This window comes from Heliangelus exortis, chromosome 19, assembly GCF_036169615.1.
Source record: "Heliangelus exortis chromosome 19, bHelExo1.hap1, whole genome shotgun sequence".
In the NCBI taxonomy this organism is placed as follows: domain Eukaryota; kingdom Metazoa; phylum Chordata; class Aves; order Apodiformes; family Trochilidae; genus Heliangelus; species Heliangelus exortis.
Window position 1 is genome coordinate 12,579,318 of NC_092440.1, and position 20,312 is coordinate 12,599,629.

A 20,312-nucleotide genomic window follows, 5' to 3' on the forward strand; every position below is an offset into this window, starting at 1 on the left:
CCTTGAAGACAATTTTTGGGAAAGTTTGTCTTCTGAAATACAAGTTTATTACAAAAAAAAAAACCAAACCAACCAACCAAACAAAAAACCCAAAGGGTGCGGCGTTGATGGGCTACGAAAAGTCACCACTTCTCAGGCTCCCTGAGCTGCAGACCCCAAGTCACCCCATGAAGAAACCCAAACTCTAAGCTGTGAAGCCCAGCAGGGTCTGATGTTCCTACAGACACCTGGAGAACACCTCCCCTTCCCTGGAGGCAGCCAGGGCTCCATCATGCAGCAGCAATTTGCCTGCAGAGGTTCCAAGCAGCAGCTCCTATGAAGGGGGTGGGTCTTGCAATGCCTCCCACAGGGGCAAAGATCTCCCCATCCATTTCAGAGGAGATGATGATGGTCAGGCAGGCAGGAAGACCCAGAAGGCTTCACTCTTTCTGGTGTTTTTAGCAGAGCAGCAACAAAAGGGGAGTCTGAGCTTGCATTGTCTGGCTGAGAGGCGTGGGCCACGTCCACAGAGCAAGAATGCTGAGAAGGGTTTGAGACACTGTGGGCCATTCACAGCCCCAGATACAAACCCTCTATGAACACAAAGAGGAAAAAGAAAAGAAGAAAAAGAGGGAAAAAAAAAAAAAAAAAAAAAAAGAAGAAATCAATCCCAAAGCCCAGAAAAGCTTTTTTCCCTGATTTCCTCCCAGGAACAGCCTGCTGCTGCTCTGCCTCCTGCACACCAGGCTCGGGATGCTTTGGGCTCAGGTCCTGACTGACCCACACTGGGGTGGCAAGACCCAAGTTGTGCCCACAGGCAACACAGGAGCAGCTTGGAGAAAGCATCCAAGAGAAAGGGAAGCAAAGAAACAAGCAGGATTAAACCCTGTTCCAGAGGGCTTGGGCAAAAGAAGTCAGAGGAACAGCTCCCAGGAGGCTGGGAAGAGAAAATTCTAGGAAACCCCAGTACTTGGATGGTGAAAAGCCAAGTAAAACAAGGGATTGTTTCACAAGGAAAGAAGAAATCCTTTTTGCTCATCCCATTGATTGCAGGGTTCAAAAAGGCACCAGGCTGCTCACAGCATCCCCCAGCTATGTGATGGGCTGAATCACAAGGAGCATTTCTGAGATTCCCACTGAAATGTGATGTCACTTTTGTGACAGCCACAGCCTTGAGAGAACGGGGCCAGATCCCCTCTAGACCTCAGACTGCACAAGTGCCCTGCAGCTGCTATAAAGTCACCTTTCTCTCACTCTTAGGAGAGAAGCATTAACCCTACAGACAGCATCCGTGTCCCCAGCCCATGCCTGGGGACTCATCCCAGCCCCTGTCCCTTAGCCCTGCTCCAGGGATGAGGGAGGCTTCTCCATCCAGCTCCATGGGGCATCTCCCTCCTGCCCAGGCACACAGACCCAAAGGGAAGGCAGCAACCAGCACAGGGAGGCACAAACAGAGGTCCCAGCTCAAGCAACAGAATGGTTTTCCAGCCTGGTGATCCTGCTCCCATGCAGCATCCTGGTGGTCTGAGGAAAAACAGCTATTCCCAAAACACTGGCTCCTTGCTTGCCCCCCACTGAAAGCCCCAAAAGACCCCCCTGTGTTTTCCTACAGGTGTCTTTTCCTACAGGTCACTTTTCTGGGTGTTGCTGTTGCCATGTTATTGCCAGAGCTGCAGGGAGGGAGGAGGACACCACAAACCCAGGAGTGCCAGGGAGGGGTCTCAGAGCCATGGTCCAAGCTAAAGGGGAGATAATGGAATGATGGGATGGTACCAGTCCCCAGGTTCTGCCATGGAGAACCCATCAGAGGCAGAGCATCCCACCCATGCTCCCAGGCAGGAGCTGATCCTTCTCCTCTCCTCCTCCCCAGCTGAGCTGTCAGCACCTCAGCCAATCCTCCTGCATTCCTCTCACCAACTCTTTGTTTTAATCCTTCCCATTACTTTCTGAAGCCACCCCACTTCACCCACTCAGCAGTGGCTCCCAGAGAAACAAGTGGAAACTCTCCAAGGCCAACCCCTGGAAAAGAAAAGGAAGGTGAATAATAGTTTCAAGGATTAAGGAAGCAGCTTCCAAGTGACGTGCACCGAGGTCAGCCAGGACACAGCATGGGAAGCAGGACTGAGAACCCTGCTGCTGGCCCAGCAACCCAAAAAACCTCCTGGGTTTCAGGAGGACTCCAAAAAAGGCAGCGGAGCCCAGGGAGCACTTGACACACTGGTAACGTGTAAAAACAAAACAAAATAAATCCAGACGCATCACGTGGAGTGGAAGCAGAGCGGAAAAAGCTCCAGCTCGACCCAAACACCCCCTCTAGAGTTGAGCTGGACCACAACCTGCCTGCCCAGCTCCCCAGCTCCATGCAGCCTGCACCCCAGAAATGAGGGGACAGCCAGCTGGGGCAAAGCTACCTGAGTACAGCCAAGTGTTGGTCAAAACTTTAGGATCACTTTTCTTTTTCCTCCCCACATCTCCTGCAAGCAGAATCCTGCTGCAGAGAGAAGCAGGCATATTCCAAGCAGCTTTCCAGGGCTGGGAGGGAGATGCTCCCAGGCAGTGGTCTCCACAGGGATGTCAGTGTTGGATGTGACTGCCTGGAGGGCACACGGGGCAAAGAAGCAACCTGGCAGCTTTCTGGAAAAGATAAAAGGGACACTGTGTCCTGCTCACTGCACTTCTGGATGCCCTGGCCCCTGATGCTGAGCCCCAGAGGTTTTCTGCCCAGCAGACAAAAGCCCAAGGCCAGAGATTCTTGCAGCAAGGAGTTCATCCAGAAACACAGGTGAGCTGGAGGGGGGAGGGTTGGCAGTTTAATGAATCCCCCTGACCAGGTTCTGTGTGCTGGTGAGATGAGGAGCAGGCAGAGACTTCAGGTCCCACATCAGCCCTGAGGCTCTGGGGAGAGTTTGGTCCAATGGGCAACACCTGGGAGGGACTGACACAGGAACAGCAGGAAAAGGTTGGAAACAGGGAAATCCCCCTCTGGGGTGGCAAACAACCAACCCCTGCACTGGCTGCCAGGGGAAGAAGCCTCTGCACACAATTCACCACCATCACAGCTCATCTCCTGCCTCCTGGAGAGCTGCTGGAGCTCTGTCTGGGCTGCACAGCCCCAGCCCTGCTGCCTTCTGCTTCTAAAGCTTCCAGAGGGAAGCCAAGCTCTGAAGAGAAGAGTCCTTCTGAGCCCTGACAAACCTCAACAGGGATTGGATGCACTCTGCATCCTCATCTCTTCGAGGCCTGGCTTTGGTTAATTTTTATTATTTTTATTATTTTGCGTAGCAGTAAAGTGATTCCGCATCAGGGATTCAGCTGCAGCAGAGGGGTGCATAAACGTTTGTGAATTAAAAAGAAAAACTACCCTCTCTTCAATAAAAGTAAAGCCATGCTCCTGAAGGCACCCTGTCCATTTCACATTCTCCAAAAACATCTTAAGAGCACTTGTCAGGCAGAGCACAGCTCTGATTCCTATGAGAAATCCCTGACTCACAGAACTTGGCAACTGATTAGCAAAGATTAAGGTATTTAAAATCCAGAGGCATTTGGAACCAAAATATTTTTCTGACCCTGCTCTTTAACACCTAAATAAACAGTAACCATGCTGGCCTTTTAGAGAATAAAAAAAAACAACAAAACCTTCAGTGCAAAGCCAGAACCTTTGATAACGAGGCCAGCGGGGTTTCTGCCAAACTGCCGAGGTTTCACGGAACAAAAATTTAAAAAAAGAAATTCATACACGGTTCCAAAAAGGGCCTGATCACATTGTCAAGCTGGCAGCCTCCTGCTGTTACTCTACCTACACCCAAGTAAACTCCTTGTGCTGCTCAGCTTCAAGTCCACAACAGTTTCCTGGAAAGGCCAAAACCTCCAATTCAGCCGCAAATCCGCGCACGCTTCCCCAGCTCCCGGGGCTTTGAACGTCCCCCACACACCCCACCAGAAAATGGGAAGCACTAATTATATCTGCATCAGCTCCCAGGGCCACACATCTGAGGCAGAGAGCCACAGAGGGTCAGGAGTTTGTGACTTTGCCTCCCCATTGTGTGGAGCAGGCTCGGGCAGGATGCTGCAGCCTCGCCAGGATGTGATTCAGCATCCTGTTTTGAACAGTTCCCCAAGTCAGCAACTTCTGCCCCAAGATCTCCCACCAACTCACTGGGAGACAATAAACACTCCAGGACTTGTCAAGTGTCTCCTAAGCTGCTGTCCCCACAAATAAATCCTCCAGACAGCTGCCCCAGCACCCTGCACCTTCCTGGTACCATCAGCGTGGTCGCATCAAGCTGTGGGTAGAAGCCGTTCACTCAGTGCTGCCTCCAACAAAACACGTCCATAAATCCCTAAAAACCCCTAAAAAAGCTACAGGTCAAGGGGTTAATGTATAATTTTTAATGCGTTAAAATATAATAAGGTCAATATAATAAGGTCCTATCAAAATTAGAGCTGTGCTTAACTCTGAGCTAACCCAGACTCAACACAACCCTGCCAGTGGTTTTGTTAAGGTCTGGGTGAGATGTCTCAAGGTCCTGCTGGACCAAGCCACAGCATCCCCTGGCTGCCATCCAGGAAGATTTCAGCAGACACAGAAATGCAGGGACTCAGACACCAGAGCTTCTGTCTGCAGCAGCTGCACCAAGGTTTTCATCTGAATCTGTGCTCCTGCTTTTTCTTCTGCTCTGAAGCTTACTGGGGAGCAAACTGGACTCCTGGCTGCCTCCTGGAATCAGTGTGGGCATCTCCTTAGCTCTGGGACATCTCCTTTGCTTCTGCAAAATGTTGGGAAAACGAGTGAAAAGGAAGACTTTAAAGCCCACGAAGAAAAGGCAGACAGCAAGGAAATCTCTGACAGAGAAGCTGGACTTAGAACTTATCCCCTTGGTCTGTTTTAGGGTAAAAGTTGTTTTGGGAAGAAAAGCATTTTGGAATGACAGAAAGCACCTAGAGGGTCTGTTGCTCTTAGACCAGAGAGCACCAAGACATGGGGCTGGTTGTAAAACCATGACACAGACCCATTCCATAAGAAAACAATCCCAGAGCTCCTATAACCAGACCCAACTGCACTGTCCCAAACAAAAATCCTGGATTTTTTTTGTTTGTTTGTTTTCTTTTGGTTTTGAATGAATGATGCACTTTGAGCTGGCAGCTGCTTTCCAACAGCCCTTCCCCTTTTCCCAATCTTTAGGATCTTGGAGATCTGCAAAGTCAGGCACTAAACTGCCAACCCCTGCACCCAGGGCACGTGTGACAAAGCACAGCTGTCACCTAAGTCCCTACCAAGGCTGGACCAGGATTTAAAGACTCACAAATATCATACCCTGCAATTTTGGGTGGGTTTTTTGGTTTGGTTTTTTTTTTTTTTTTTTTTTGACCTGAACTTAGCTGCTGGAGAAGCAGCACCGTGAAGTTGAACAATTCTGCCACCCTATGGGCACTGGGTAAAGTCTCCATGAACTGAAGGGGGTGGGATGGACCTTCCTCCCCACCAGAGGAGCTCTGTTCATCACTGGGGCTGTGTCCACACCAGGGCCACACATTTCCTTCAGTCCTTGGCAGTGTTTCCATCAGAGGCTCTCTGCCCAGCTCTTCTCAAGGTCTACCGAGTGATTTAATTACCAGATTCTTATCCTGAAAACAGAATATGGCAGAGCAGCCCCAAGAGACTGAGGGACAGCTCTCAGGATACTACAGCCACTGCTGCAGCATTTTTACAAGCCAGTCAAAAATTATCCACCTGTAAGCCCAGTCCCACTCCTTCCACCCCTACAATCCCTGTGGTCAGGGATGGGTGCAGGTGCCTGCCTTGCAAAAGGGGCAGAAAGACCCAACGTAGCCCCAGAACCAACCATCTCCCAGCCACTTATCTGTAGATGGACAGAGAGTTCATCTGTACAGAAAAGGGATAAAGTTGTGTTTCCTCTTTCAGCACAAGAACCCAACATGCAAAAGAAGAAACCATCCTCTTGGTGACTGCTATTAAATACAACGTATGCACAAGGTCAGGGAGAGAAGCCTTTCTCTCCTTTCTCTCCTCCAGCAAGATATCTCAGTCCTCTCCTCTCCCTGGCCTGAAGAAACCAACTCCACACAGCCCCACTATCAAATTCCTGAGGGGTAATTACCCAGGAATGAGCAGGGCTCTCCCCACTCCAGGAGTGTAACCCTCTCCCCATCCCAGGGATGCTGCTGGAACAGGTGAGTGCTGTGGCCAGAGCTGATGAGCAACTTTCTACTTTTTTTCTGCCAGGATAAAACCCCACAAACCCTCTTTTAGGCTTTTTTTTTTATGCCTCCCCAATATTTAGCTCTCTGCAGACCCCTCCTGGCAAGCTCACACCCTCCAGTCCTGTGTGGGATCAGGGCTCAGCTACATGGCAGACAATTAACAACAGTGGGGATGATGTTCCCAGCCCAAAATCTCTGCTTACCTCACATTTAATTTACGTTCCTCATCACTGCCAACCTCCAGCTGGGGGGAGAAAAGAAGGATACAGAGAAAGTTACATGCTGCTTGTTGCCATACTGACACTTTTTTTTAAGTCCCACTTAAAAAAAAAAAAAAAATCAAATAAAAAGCACCCCCGGGGTAGCAGGTTTAGGGTAACGGGTTTGGGGTCACGAGTTTGGGGTTGTGGCTTCCCATGGGGTTCTTCTTGCTGGTGCCAGGGACAAATGCCACTCCCTGGCTGTGGCTGCCACCAGCACCCAGTGCCGGGTGACAAAGGGGCTCAGGGGGATTGTAAAGCTCTTAGGTTCTTATCCTGCAAGCCAGTCCCAGAGCAGAGATCTGTCTGATGATCACCAACCCCCACGTCACCAGGAGTGCAGACACAGCCCTGCCCCTGAGCCCACACGTGGCAGCACAGCCTGGCCCAGAGGAGGCTGCAGGGGAAGAGCTGCCCACAAATTAATGCTGGGCACAAATTAATGCTGGGCACAAATTAATGCTGGGCACAAATTAATGCTGGGCACAAATTAATGCTGCCCAGGGTGTGCAGTGACAGGACAGGAACCCTCCAGCTGAAACACCTCCAGCTCCTGAACCCCAACCCAGCCCTGAAGCTGTCACCTCCCCAGTGAGGCCACCTCCACCTGGATGCTGGCACAGACAGGTCCTGAGGCCAGGACTGTGCCCAGGAACGGGTCCTGGTCTGCTGCTTTCCTGATAAATTCACTGCATGGATTACAATGGTTGCTTTTCCACCAGGGAAAGTCCCCCTGGAAGCAAACCTGGCTGCTGACTTTACAGCCTCCCCTTCAGGCAGAAGCACACGAGCTGACCTAAGGCTGCTTTCAGAGAGGAACATTTTCATGCCTCCTCCTTCAACCTCTCCATCACCCTCTGGACAGAATTCCATGTTAAAGAAAAACAGAGCTGGAGTTAATTGCATCCAGAGGTGACAGGGGAAAAAAAAAAAATTGGCTCCAAGATAATTCTCCTCCTCTGGTCCTGAAGAAGTTGACAAAAGGAGGCAGGAGCATCCCCTGAGGCTGCACTGGAGAGGTGGTTGGGACCCAAGAAGGAAAGAAGGGAGCTGAGATTACCCCTGCACAAGGAAAAACATGGAACACAACAGACAGGGGGGTCTGATGAAGCTGGAGGGACCCAAGATGCTCCATCAGTGCCAACCCTCAGGGAACATTTGTTATTTACCACCTCACCTCCTAAAGTCACATCAGATAAGAGCCACCATAGGGGTTACTTTTTTCCAGGTGTTTTTTTTAGAGGTGAAAAATCAGCAAATAGTTTCATGTAAAATATTCAAGCTTGAAGTGGTGTGTGTGTGTGTATGCCCTGGGCTGTTCCCCAGCACTCCAAGTGAAGGCTCTGGAGGTCAGAGCATGCAGGACCTGCTCTGCTTACACACTGCAAGGAACAACTCATGCCAGGAGACAAAAAAAAAAAAAAAACAAAACCCCAAATGCAACCACACAGGCTGGATATTAGAAATATAACCATCTGGAGGAGGAGAGAGACACAAAGCCCATCCAAAAGGACTGCAGCTGATGGCAGGAATCATCCCATGGCTATTTTTAGTCTGTTTACAGTGAGCAGTGGCAGCAGAGCCTGGATGGGGCAGCAGCATCACCCCGAGCCCCACTGCCCCCCACCAGCAGAACCCCCCAGTCCTGAGAAGGTCTGGCAGATTTTTGGCCTGTGTGAGGTCAAAGCTGTTTGTTTGGGTCTGTCACGTAGCAACAACGGGAAGAAAAAACTTTTTTTTTTTTTTTCTTTTTTAAACAAATGTGACTGTGAAGTCTTGAGCGTCCTCAGCTGTGGCTCTGCTGCTGAATCTCCTCCAGGCTCATCTTCTGCAGAAACTTTGGCTTTCAAAAGTTGACTTTCCCTGTGTTTTCTATTTAAACAGAAGCAGTGACCCCAAAACAAAGCAGAAACACCGAGTGCATCTTGGTTTGGTGAGAGCATCCTCAGAGCTGGCAGGTTTTATGGTGCACCAAGCACCTGGTGCTGTGACCCTCACCGTGGATCCCATCACGGGTACCACAACCACCATCCCATCCCTTTCCAGCTGGGAAACAGTGCAGGAGGGCTGAAAGCCCTGGAATGGGGCAGGAGGGGGTGTGGAAGGGAGGGGGCAGCAGAGCTGAGAAGTGAGTGGAAGTTTGGGAAGTGTGCATGAACTCCTCTCTGCTCCTCAGGATTTACCCTGTGCTACAGGAACACTCCTGCAGGGACCATTTTCTAAATTCCTTCAGGATCATGAGTTGAGAGGCTGACAGCACACTGACAATTAGCAAGGCCATTTGGACATTGATTCCCATTAAAAAAAAAAATCCTCTAATAATTATTCCCCGAGGCTAAAAGCCCCAGACAGCCCTGGTTTTCCTTGCAAGAAAGATCACAGAAGGCCAAAGGCCACACTGGCACTTTTTGATGGGATTCTCCTTTGAAGTTGACTTTGTAAAAGCAAAATGCTGGGTTTGGAAAAGGGGGGGTGATAGTTTTATGGTATTTCATGCCAAAAGGGAGCACTCAGAGAACTGCAGCTGAGGAGTCCCTCTGGGAGCCACACACACCAGTGGCCAAAGGGCCCTAGGATGCACAAAACCAGGTGACAGGTTTGGGACAACACTTTCAAGAGGGAAATGGACACTCACACAGTCAATCCACTGAAAAAAAAATAAAATGGTGAACACAGAGCTCCTGCACAACGCAGCACCTAAAGCAGATGTAGGTGGCAAGGTGAGGCAGACTGCTGTGACTCCTCTCCCACCTGCACCAGTTAAATCCAGTCTAATTCCACTGCCTGCATCAGGGTTACAGCTCATTTACAGCTCTGTCCATCAGGTGGCCACTGGGTCCCCTTTAAGACTCTAAAACCACAACCCAAGGAAATTCCACAGGAAAGCACCAAAAAAAAAAAAAAAAAAAAAAAAAAAAAAAAAAAAAAAAAAAAAAAATCCTGCCTCCCAAGTTTCTCAAGGAAACATTCCCTGCAGCTTCAGGAGCCCAAACCCCAGGACACAGATCTGTGGCAGAAGAGTGGGGATGGGTCACATCCCCAGCCAGGGCTGTGCCAAGGGAACCCCCAGAAAAGGGAACCCCCAGAAAAGGGAACCCCCAGAAAAGGGAACCCCCAGGGTCCCTCCAGGCAAGAGAGAACCTGTGAGCCTTGTGTCCCTGTCCCCCTCCTGCCTCCCCCTCCTCAGCTCAGCTAATCGAGAGAGTCACAGGGACCTGACAGGTGACAAATAGGATTGTTCACCTGGGGGGAGCAGGGACAGAGCGAAGCCAAGGGCAGGGAGCACCCACGGGAAGGGAGGGAGGGATGCACAAGAAGGAGAGGCAGGGAAACACCGGGCTGGTCTTTGGGAGTCACAAAAAAAAGGGATGGAAAAAAAGGGATGCGTAGGGAAGAAGGATAAATAAAATAAAATAAAATAAAATAAAATAAAATAAAATAAAATAAAATAAAATAAAATAAAATAAAATAAAATAAAATATCCTGGGGGCTGCAGCATTGTTTGGATGGCATGTGGGGGTTGCAGCGCAGGAAGACAGAAACCCAAAGCTGGGGAAAGCCAGGGGAGGGTGTCGGGGACACCCAGGGTGCCTGTCCTGGGTGTCCTGCAGAGGGGCAGCGCCGGGCAGAGCATCCCTGGGCAGGAGGCGGTGGCGGCTGCGGGATGAGGGCGGGGGAATGGGGCGAGCAGAGGAGAAGAGCGGAGCGGGGCTGCCCCGGGGCTCAGGGGGAGCAGGAGGGGGGCAGAGCCCCGGTGGGGAGGGGGCTGTGAGGGGCAGAGAGCAGCGTGCGGGGGGGATGGAGCATCCCGGGACCGCCTGGGCACGGAGGGGCGGGAAGGGCCGCGGGGTTGCGGGACGCGGCCGATGCGCGGGGCCCGGCCGAGGCGCTGCGGGGCCGCGTCCCTCCCAGCTCCCCGGTTCGGCCCGGTTCGGCCCGACTCACCTCGCTGGTGCTGGCCGAGGAGGCGGCGCTGGGGGTCGGCGAACGCTGCAGCGTGACCAGCGCCATGGCGGCGGCCCGGTCCGGTTCGGAGCGGAGGCTGCGGGGCCACGGCCGCCTCCACCGCCCCGGCGGCTGCGCAGCCCGCACGGGCCCCGGCACCGCGGGGAGGAGCGAAGGATGCGGCGGGGGCGGCCCCGGGGCGGGGCGGGGCGGGACGGGACGGGACGGGCCCCGGGATGGACCGGACCGAGCTCCGGGACCCCAGTGCTGGGGTGGGCTGAGGAGGGAGGGTGCGGGTCGGTCCCCCCCAGGGGGGATCCTCGGTGTCGGGGGGTGGGAAAATCACCATCCCCATCGCCCCAAAAAGGCCCCAAAAGGTTTTGGTGGGGGTTGAGCAGCGCGGGGCATCCCCCAAACGGGAGCGAGGGAAGTGCGGGGGGTCGGGGGTGGCAAAAGGAAGAGGCAGAGGAGTGATGGGGTAACTCGTGTCGGAGCCTTTGCTGGTTGTGTGCAAAGCCCTAAATGACTGAGGATGTTGGGTGAGGGCCAAAAGCATCCCTGGGGCCCAGGGACCACCTGCCCCAGCCGGGTCTCCTGGGGCAGCACACACGGTGGACGAGATCAACCCTCCGGAGAGGGACCCTGAGCCCCGGTGTCCCCAGTGCCACCCTCGGGAGCCATCCAGGCAGCATGGATGGGGTCGGTTGCTTGCACCCCACGATGATTCTTGGGTCAAAACTGTGTGCGAGCAGCACTCTGCTCCCCAAAGCATTAAAGGTACCAGGAGACCCTCCTGCAGCACCCCTGGTGACCTCTGAGGTCAAAGCTTCCCCTGCCCCAGCCCATGTACCCCTGGCCGTGCCTTTTGTGGCTCCAAATTCTTGTGGCCAGTGTGGGTTGTGCTGCCTGGCTGAAACCCTCAGCCTGGGCAGGGGATTAGTTCCCATTGCTTCTATCCTTATTGCCCCTTTTATGAGAGCTTTAGGCATGGAAAAATCCCTTATTGTAGCCACCAGAGGTGCCTCCACTGCTGCTAACAGCATCCGCACCCACAAACCTGGCTTTTTAACCCAAAACCTAAAGTTGTTGGTTTTGTGAAGGGAGAGGCAGCTTAGCCATGAGGAATGGAACCATCTGAGCCCTGAGAGGGGGCAGCTGGGTGGCACAGCTCCTGGGGTCTATCAGGAGAGGCAATGTTGTTTCTCTCTTACCAAAATAAAAATTAAGACTGAGCTATTGGATTTTCCCAGATCCTGCAGGAACCCAGTGGCCAGAGAGTCCCATCCCTTTGTCCCCACCCGCCAGGGCTGGTCAGGGCAGCCACCAGTCACCATGGTGACAAGTATCAGCTTTTTGGCACCGACCGTAGTGACCCCATTTTCCTTCCAGAGGAGTGACTCTGGGGCTGGCTGCCAGGATCCAGCACAGGGAACTTCACCTCCCTGGGTCCAGAAGAAAAACTTTGTCCCCGTCAGTCAGGGGTGGGCTGGCTGCTGCCCTGGCTGCTTGGACCTTGCTCTGCAGACAGTTTTGGGCTGTAAACAAGCTGTCTGAGGAGGTCCAAGCCTCTGGAAACATCTTGAAGCCCACGCAGGCTGCAGGTAAGCTGCTGGAAGCCTCTGGTTCTGTCGTTTATGGATCAGGGAGGTCGTGGCTGAGCCTGGGGTGAATCCCTGTGGCTGCAGGGAGAGGAGGTGGCTGCGGTCCTTGCTGGCTCTGGGTAACAAAACCCCAGCAGATGGGAAGCAGCACGGTTCTCCTGCTCCTCCTGGTGCTTTGCTGTGCTGATTCCTCATCCCCCATCCCAGGAAATGTCAGGCCCTCTGCGGGCTGCCTTTCACTGCAGAGATGCTGCACTTCACCTTGTCCAAATAAAACCACGGGCTAGAATTTACTCAAGCTGTTCAGAACCAGGGCTGGCGTGCTTCTGGCATCCCTCCTCCTATCCAGACGCTGCCTGAGTGTCCAGGGATGTGACCCAGGCCGAGGTGATCTCCCCTGTTGGACCCTCAGCCCTTCCTTGAATCAGTCCTTGGCTGCTCTCTGCCCAGACAATGTCCATGGGGCTTTCTCCAAGTCTGGACAAGCCAGGGAAGCTCAAGCAAGAAAAGAATCAGGGGCCCAAGGAGGGCTGCAGATCCTTTTTTGGGCCTTTGGGAGGTGGTGGTATTTGGGGTGGTGGTAAGGTTTGAGGGTGGTGGCACAGCCACCCTGATGTGCAGGCAGCCCCGAGGAACCATCCTTGCCTTTATCAGACATGGCATCAATCCCTGGAAAACACCCGCGGTTTCCCATTCCTTTCATCTGTTCCCACCAATCTCCAGCCCGTGCCAGGGACTGGGGAGGATTCGGAACTCCCTGGAGAGGAGCTGGATCGATGGAGAAACATTCCCCTGGCACCGTGGCAAACGGCAGTGCCCTCCCTCTGTGATTTTGTGCCTCGTCAGCTCGGGCGGGTGTTGGAGAGGACTTGGGAGGCTTTAAAAACAACTCGCACCAATGCACCCAGAGCAGCCCAGCCCAGCTCCAGTCCTGCAGGAGCTGATGCTCCCTCCCAGCAAGCCCCAGTTTATCCGAGCTGCTCCTCACCCCCCGCGGTGCCCTCCGGGGCATTTCCCTCCCCGCAGGGAGCCGGAGCCATGCGTGTGGCCATCATCGGGGCGGGGGTGATCGGCCTCTCCACCGCCCTCTGCATCCACCAGCAGTACCAGGGGCTGACACCCAGCCTGGAGCTGGAGGTCTACGCCGATCGCTACACCCCCCAGACCACCAGCGACGGGGCGGCCGGCTTGTGGCAGCCCTACCTCAGCGACCACGGCAACCTGGAGGAGACGTGAGTGAGGAGGGGGCTCCCGTCCCGTCCCGTCCCGTCCCCCCCATCCCTGCCCGAGGGGCTGAGCAGCCGGCGCAGCTCCACGGGGCTGGCAGAGCCACCGCTCTCCTCTTTTCGTGGCAGGATGTGGAACAAAGAGACCTTCGATTACCTGCTCAGGCACCTGGGCTCAGCGGCAGCCAGGGAAATGGGACTTTTCCTCGTTTCTGGCTACAATTTGTTCACGCAGCCGGTGCCGGTAAGGAGCTAAGTCAGAGCCAGGGCTGGGCAGGGTCTGGAGGCTGCCCGGGGGCGGGCAGGGTTGTGCTTCTTCCCAGAAGATGCTCTGAATGCTTCCCAATCCTCCCAAGTTCGTCTTGTGACAGTTTGCTCGGGACTCGGTGTTTTCTACACCCCCTGATGCAATATTGGAATCAAGTCAGGGCTGGGCCCTCCGAGGGTGGGAGCTGGGAGATCCCTGTGCTCCTCTGGGGTGGGATGTGTCCCCCTTCGTCGCTTCTGTCCCATGGTGGTGGGGTGGGGTTGTTGGAATGCAGTTTTCTTAACGAGTTTGGGCCTTTTTCCCTGTTGCAGGACCCGTCTTGGAAGAACATTGTCTTGGGATTCAGGAACTTGACATCAAAAGAGCTTGAACTCTTCCCTGGTTACAGGTATTTTTCAGTCTGTTTTCCAGAGAGTCCAGTTCCAGGAAGGACAGGCTGGATGGTCCCAGTCTCTGTCCTGCCAACGGGCTGCAAGGACAAGAACTGGCAGGTGCAGAAGTGGCCTTGCTTTGTTACAGCCACGTCCCTTAACATAAGTAGCAAACACCTCAAACAAGCCCAAAAAAGCACCAGCCCAGCACTGGAACCGTTCCAACTCCTCTCTTCCTTCACCAGATCTTTTTCACCAGGGGAAGAAAACCAGCAGAAGGTGGTTTATGCTGTAAGGAGAGGGAAAAGCCTTTATTTACACTTTTTGTCCAAGGGAGAACTGGGGTCCCAGAGGTGCAGCAGCCGTTGGGAGCAGAGGGGCTGGAGGTGGCTGGGGGTGTAAAGCTGCTGGGGGTCCTTACCAGGTCCTCTCCTCTTTCAGCTATGGTTGGTTCAACACGGCACTGATGCTGGAGGGCAGGACTTACCTGCCCTGGCTCACCAAGAGGTGAGTGCTGGTGCTGGGGAGGTGCTGGTGTGGATTTCATCCTGCACATCAAGGGCTCGCTCCGGATCCTTCTCTCTGAGCTGGGGCTGTGCTGATTCCAGAGGCTGCTGCCCCGTGTCCTGCTGCCCCTCTGAGCTGCTCAGCTTGGGAAGGCTGGTGGCTTCGATGTGACAGCACCCAGAGGGGACCTGAGCATCCTCTCCTGCTCTCGCAGCCCTCACCCTGTGCCCCCCGGCAGCACCGGGGCAGGGGCAGAGCGGGATGAGCCAAAGGAGGGGGAGGCAGGGAGTGGGGCTCAGGTTTGTGCTTGTGGGGTCCAGCAGGGTTCTGCTGCATCACCCTCAGAGGCTCTGGGCCGTGAGGGAGCTGAGCTGATGATTGGAGACCATTAGGAACCTTTGAGAAGTTAATGGCTGTTTATTAGCAGGAGCGACAAGCTGTCCCTGCTCTGGGTATCAATTAGAGGTGCTAATTTGAAGGGTACATTTGCTTTCAGTTTCCTGGTAACAAAGGAACTCCTTCTTCCCAGGTTAAGGCAGGGAGGAGTGAAGTTTTTCCATAAGAAGGTTGGATCTTTCCAGGAGGTGAGTGGCTGCATGGAGCCGGGGCATCCCCCAGCCTCCAGCAGGGATGTGCTGCTCCGGGACGATGTCCCTTGGCTTCAGTGATGGGACAGCAGCAGGAATTCACCAAAATCTGGGAGACAGATGCCACCAAGAAAGAGAAAGACCTTTGGGCATCAAGAGGTGGCTGAGAGGGGAGGGAGCAGCCACGCTTTGCTGGCACTGAGGGAGGCTGCAGCCAAACCCAGCATTTTGCTTTTCCCTTCCCCAGCAACACCCGGAGGAATGTTGGGGACAGGAGCTGGGGGAGCTGTGCCCTGGATCCAGCCCCTGTGGTTGGGTCATTCCCAGCCCGTTGGACCCAGCCCTTGGTTTGGCTGCAGGGAGGCCTCAGCCCCACTCAGCCCCTGCTCTGCCTCTCCCCAGCTCTTTGCCCAGGGTGTGGATGTTGTGATCAACTGCACTGGGATGCGGGCAGGGGAGCTACAGCCCGACCCCCAGCTACAGCCCGGCCGGGGACAGGTGATAAAGGTGAGGTGGGTGCAGGGCAGGTGTCCTTTTTTTTTCAGGAGGAGCCATTTGATGATAGACACCTTACAAGATAAGGACTCTGGGGGCCAGAGCCACACTGGGGTCAGCTCCTGATTCCCAGCAAACCCTGGTCATGGAAAACCTTCATGAGTGGCCACCAGAGCTGAAAACCTGGATCCCATTCCTGGTTCAGCTGGGGGGACATCCTGAGTCTCCAGGACATTTCTTCATCATCATAGAGAGGTTGGGGGGAGGCCAGAGGCACAACATCAGTAATTAAAAGATATTAAATCCTCGGGAAAGAGGATGATTATTTGGGGGAACACAGACTCACAGCAGGTAGGAAGCTCCTGCACTTGCCTGCCTGTCCTCCCAGCCTCCCAGGAGCTGAGCAGAAGGGTGGGCACCATGTGCAGATCTCAGCATCCTTCCTGCTGCCTCCCCAAGCCAGGGACCCCACTCTCTGGCTCTCCCTCACCCTCTCTCCTTCATCTCCCAGGTCCTGGCCCCGTGGGTGAAGCATTTCATCATCACTCATGACACCAAATCTGGTATCTACAACTCCCCATACATCATCCCAGGGTAGGTGACAGCTGAGGGCAAGCACTGCTCTGCTCTTAGGACACCAAAACCATCAGCTTGGACGTGGCTCTCTGCTCCCCAGGGAACTCCCAGGTCCATACCAGGCCCAACTTCCAGCACTTTCCTTGCACTTCCCACCAGCAGCTTTCTTAGGGGAGCTGGGGTCTCTCTGAAGCAGCAGCACCTGCAGGTACCCAGGGGAGTTAAATTGCAGGATAAATAAATGCATGGCTGCTGTTCATCCTGCCCTGGTTTCCTCCTGAGAGCAGTGATCTGCCCAGCTTTGGCAAAGCAGAAGGGGTTTTTAGCTGTCACTTGAAGGCTGCATCTCCCTATTGAGCCAATATTCCAGGGTCAGGCAATAAACCCTTTAATAAATGGGAGCTCTGAACACTCACAGCCCCCAGACAAAGTGTTCCAAGCGATTTCTGATCTCAGTCCCAGCTACATGTGGGTTTTTCTCCCTGTGTTTATTTCAGTTTGAGCTCCCAAAGGAGGCAAACTCAGGCACAGGGGACACCTCTATCCATGCTGGAGAGCTTGGCCCTGGGGGTCCCCTGCTGCACCCCCCAGCCAGGGACATCTGGGGACACTCACCCCCGTTTATCTCCTTCTGGTGCAGGAGTGAGTTTACTGTCCTGGGAGGGATCAATCAGCTTGGCAACTGGAACGAAGAGAACAGCACCCAGGATCACAAAACCATCTGGGAGAGCTGCTGCAGGCTCCTCCCTGAGCTTCAGGTGGGGGACCCCCACCCCCCAACCTCTGGGGAGAGGGGCATGGAGACCCTGGATGATGCCACGGGGATGGGCACTGAGGACAAATCACAAGATCTCCATTTTTCCATGAGAGCTGGGGGGGTTTCTGCAAAGCTCCCATGGCTTGTGCAGCATCAGCCACCCCGGGGTGCGTCCCCACCACCTTCTGGGGGGGACCCCAAATTCTTCTGCCCCCTCATCCCTCGCTGCAGCAGAGGAGTGGGTGCAGCAGTGGGGATGGGGGATCCTCTGTCTCCCCCCACCTCCCCACCTGCAGTGCCCCCACTTTGGGCTGCTGGGAAGTAGGAAAAACACTGCCTGGGTGCTGATGGGTTTCTGCTTCCAGACAGCCAAGGTGGCAGAGGAGTGGAGTGGCCTGAGACCAACACGTCCCCGTGTCCGCCTGGAAAGGGAGACCCTGAGCCATGGGCACGGCCAGGCAGAGGTACTGGGGACACCCCTGGGTGTCATTAACCAGGGTGCTAATTGTGCCTGAGTCCCTGGGAGCTTGGCAGAGCAGCCCTGAGCTCCAGCTGAGCACTGCACATGGCTCCTTGCTCTGCCCCCTCTCTGATTAGGGGTGAATCCTTGAGCCAGGCTCAGCCCAGTGTCAAAGGCATTAAATTTGGGGGGGGTTTATAGGGGAGTGGGGTGGGCAGGGAGAGCTCCTGCTAAAGGAGAACCTGCAGCTGGAGCTTAGCTCCTGATAGAAACCAAACCAAACCCAACCCAACCAAACCCAACCCAACCCAACCCAACCAAACCAAACCAAACCCAACCCAGGAGGGAGGGAGACTCTGTTGGTCCCAGGATCACAGGAGGTGCATGTGAACCATGTTTCAGCATTTAGAGCAAGCTGGTTTTCTGCAGGAAGCCCTGATGTGCACAGCCCTTGTGCCTGTGAACTTCATGTCCCTGATTTATAACACCCAACACTCAGTTTCTGATGAAATGCTCAGGGTGGGAAAGATTGGGCAGAGCAGCACGAAATGAGATGTGGGGCCACAGGGCTCTGAAAAATCCAGCTGCATCTGTGGAGGTGAAGCCTGGTGTCTGGTACAGAACTTCCCCAGGGCAATGGCTCCTTAAATTGCCTGGCACAGCTAATATATCCTTTTTTTTTAAGAGAAAGGAGACAGGGCATGGCAGGAGTGCCATCTGCTCTTGGCTCCTACCTTCCATGTAGGATCACATCACTCTTCAGAGCTCTCCCCAGCAGACCTTGATTTGAGTGCAGCCTGGAAGGAGAGATTAAAGCTCTGAAGGCAACTGCAAAATGTAATTAAATGCCATGAGAATGTATTCAATTTTTAGCAGGAAAGCCTTGGGAAGCAATCAGTGTATTCAGAGCCCGGTTCAAAGCAGTGCTGTGGCTGAATTAATTTATGGATCACTCTGTCCCTGTACCAGCACCTCAGCTCTGGGCTGCCCTGGCACAGGGGAGGTGAAGTTATTGATCCCAGCTGGGAGTCAGGGCTCCCACAGAAGCAGAATAATTTACTTTGGCAGGAACAAGCTGTGGGTAGGGTGGAACACGTTGTGCTCTGAGGCTGCAGGAGATGCTCCAGGGTCCTGCTGAGCCACGGGGAGTTTCTCCTGCCCCTCCAGAGGCTTTTGGAAGGATGGAAAGAGCAGCGAGGCACTGAGCTTTGTGCCAGGAGCTCCTGGGGGAGGGGGGGGGGGTTCAGGACATGAAGGACATTCCCAAACTCTGCCCTCAGCCCCAGAGGGCTCCAAGCTGAGGGTTCCCAGCACCCATCCCTTCTCTCCTCCTCCAGGTGATACACAACTACGGCCACGGGGGGTTCGGGATCACCATCCACTGGGGCTGTGCCCTGGCAGCTGCGCGGCTCTTCGGGAGCATCCTCCGGGAGCAGCAGCGGCTCCAGCCCCGCCTCTGAGATCCCCCGGGATGAGGGGGGCAGCAGCAGCTGGAGAAATCCCAGCAGGAAGGTGTGAATAACCCAGAGATACACGTTCAACCCTCCCTCCAGGCTCTCCGTGCCCCGTTCCAGGTGGCTGCCACTCCTGTCCCTGCCATTCGCCAGAATTCCCTCCATCCCGGCCTCGCAGGACCTTCCCGAGGGAAGGGCTGATTATCCTTGGGAGAGGAAACTGCTGGCCCCGGGAATCATCCTGCAAAGGGTTCAGCTGGAATTCCTGCACGTCGGGGTGGGATCCAACACGGAGCCGGTGCCACCCGAGGTCCCCAGGGGCTGCCCCGACACCTGGAATGAGATTTCCAAGCTGAGCCCAGGAGGCAAAAGCTCCTTAGGAGGCAGGTCGGAAGCTCCCAGGGAAGCAGGGACAGCTCTGGCAGCACCGTGCCTCAGCTCCAGCAGTTTTCCTTCCCTGGATGCCAGGACACAAGCCCGGGGCTGCAGCACCTGGTTCTGTCCCAGGCAATAGAGAGCAGCAGTTGCCTAAAATGGGCTTCCCAAATGATGTTTTTAGCAACAAAAGCCACATGCTCCAGCCTGGGGTACTTGCCAGGCTCTATATATAGCAGAGAGCAGAGGCAAAATAGCTGCTGTCCTCCCTAAAACTCCTGGGGGCACTTCAGCTCCTCCTTCCCTCCAGCCAGGATTCAGGGCTGGAGCAGCAGCTCTGAGAGGAGCAGCCTGGGGAGAGGTTGGGAATCCTTGGAGCAGTGGGGACACATCCCAGGAGGAGATGGCTTTGCAGGGCTGGCCAGTGGCTCCGAACCAAAGGTGCTGGTCTGAAGATACAGTCTGGATGATATTTCCACTCCAGGTGTCTTTCCTGCTCTAAAAAAACCCATCACAGCCAAGGTGCTGGATGGTCAAGAAGCATTAATTTCAAAGCCAGGGGCTGTCCCAGGCTGGCACACAGGGCTGGGCTCCCTCCTCTGCAGAGCAGCCAACTGGTACTTACTCATCTCTGCTGCAGCTTCTCTCTCCCTCTGACTCCATGTGCCAGGAATAGCTCCCCAGCCTCATTTGTGATGTACCAGGCAGCTGCAGGGAGTGAAGGAGAGAAACTGCAGTGCAGTTGGGCTCCTTTCACCTCCTGGGCACCTGGATTTTAAGCAGTCACTCAGCAGAGGTGAGAGGAATCCCCTGGCTGCCAGGGCACAGGGCAGGGCAGAGCAGTGTCTGGCAGCCACAGGAAAATTTGGAGCTCCTGTCCTGTCCTCTGACTGCCAAAAGGGTTCCCCCCCCTCAGCTGGCAGCTCCCCTGAGGTATTGCAGCCACCTGCCAGAGGGATAATCAAGAAAAAGATAGAATAAAACTGGAGTAAAACTGCTGATTGGTTAATGCTCACCCTAATGGTCTGTGATGTTGCTGTGGTGGAAGTCACTGGGTGAAACCTTTCCTTTGTCTCCAGGTACAGGATCCCAGGGGCCACGTTCTCCCCCCATTTGCACTGCTGTAAATCCAAACCCAAATTCAGAAGATTTCAGAGGGGCTTCCCTGCATTAGCAGGGCTGTAGCAGCTCATTGCTTATCTTGCAGTCGTTGCTTGATTTTTCTGATC

At 54.3% G+C, this 20,312-nt stretch overlaps 2 protein-coding genes across 5 annotated transcripts in view; one reads left to right on the forward strand and one right to left on the reverse strand.

Moving 5' to 3' along the window:
* SSH1 (slingshot protein phosphatase 1) overlaps positions 1 to 10,559 on the reverse strand; it is a 35,306-nt gene extending 24,747 nt beyond the window's left edge. For 2 of the 4 annotated variants that reach the window (XR_011729791.1, XM_071763739.1), the window contains exons 1-2: positions 10,407 to 10,559; positions 6,405 to 6,445 (exon numbers count right to left, since the gene is read on the reverse strand). Coding sequence is in view for 1 of the 4 variants with exons in the window: in XM_071763739.1 (XP_071619840.1) it covers positions 6,405 to 6,445; positions 10,407 to 10,472 (107 nt within the window). In the remaining 3 variants the exon portion in view is untranslated. Of the gene's footprint in view, positions 1 to 6,404; positions 6,446 to 10,406 lie in introns of those variants that run through there. The other 2 variants (XM_071763746.1, XM_071763744.1) reach the window with 2 other exon arrangements.
* Positions 10,560 to 11,859: 1,300 nt separating this feature from the next.
* DAO (D-amino acid oxidase) lies at positions 11,860 to 20,104 on the forward strand. The gene is made up of 11 exons (XM_071763117.1): positions 11,860 to 12,007; positions 13,034 to 13,239; positions 13,363 to 13,477; positions 13,813 to 13,889; positions 14,314 to 14,379; positions 14,909 to 14,963; positions 15,369 to 15,473; positions 15,973 to 16,055; positions 16,678 to 16,795; positions 17,160 to 17,258; positions 18,592 to 20,104. The coding sequence occupies exons 2-11, from the start codon at positions 13,046 to 13,048 to the stop codon at positions 18,712 to 18,714; spliced, it is 1,035 nt and encodes a 344-aa protein (XP_071619218.1). The 5' UTR covers positions 11,860 to 12,007; positions 13,034 to 13,045; the 3' UTR covers positions 18,715 to 20,104.
* Positions 20,105 to 20,312: the final 208 nt, after the last annotated feature.

Bases quoted from the DNA above. Each gene is read 5' to 3' on its own strand.
- DAO (XM_071763117.1), top strand. From the start codon at position 13,046: ATGCGTGTGGCCATCATCGGGGCGGGGGTGATCGGCCTCTCCACCGCC. The intron at 14,380-14,908 runs GTGAGTGCTGGT...CCTTCTTCCCAG, and splicing joins CTGCCCTGGCTCACCAAGAG to GTTAAGGCAGGGAGGAGTGA. The intron at 14,964-15,368 runs GTGAGTGGCTGC...GCCTCTCCCCAG, and splicing joins AGGTTGGATCTTTCCAGGAG to CTCTTTGCCCAGGGTGTGGA.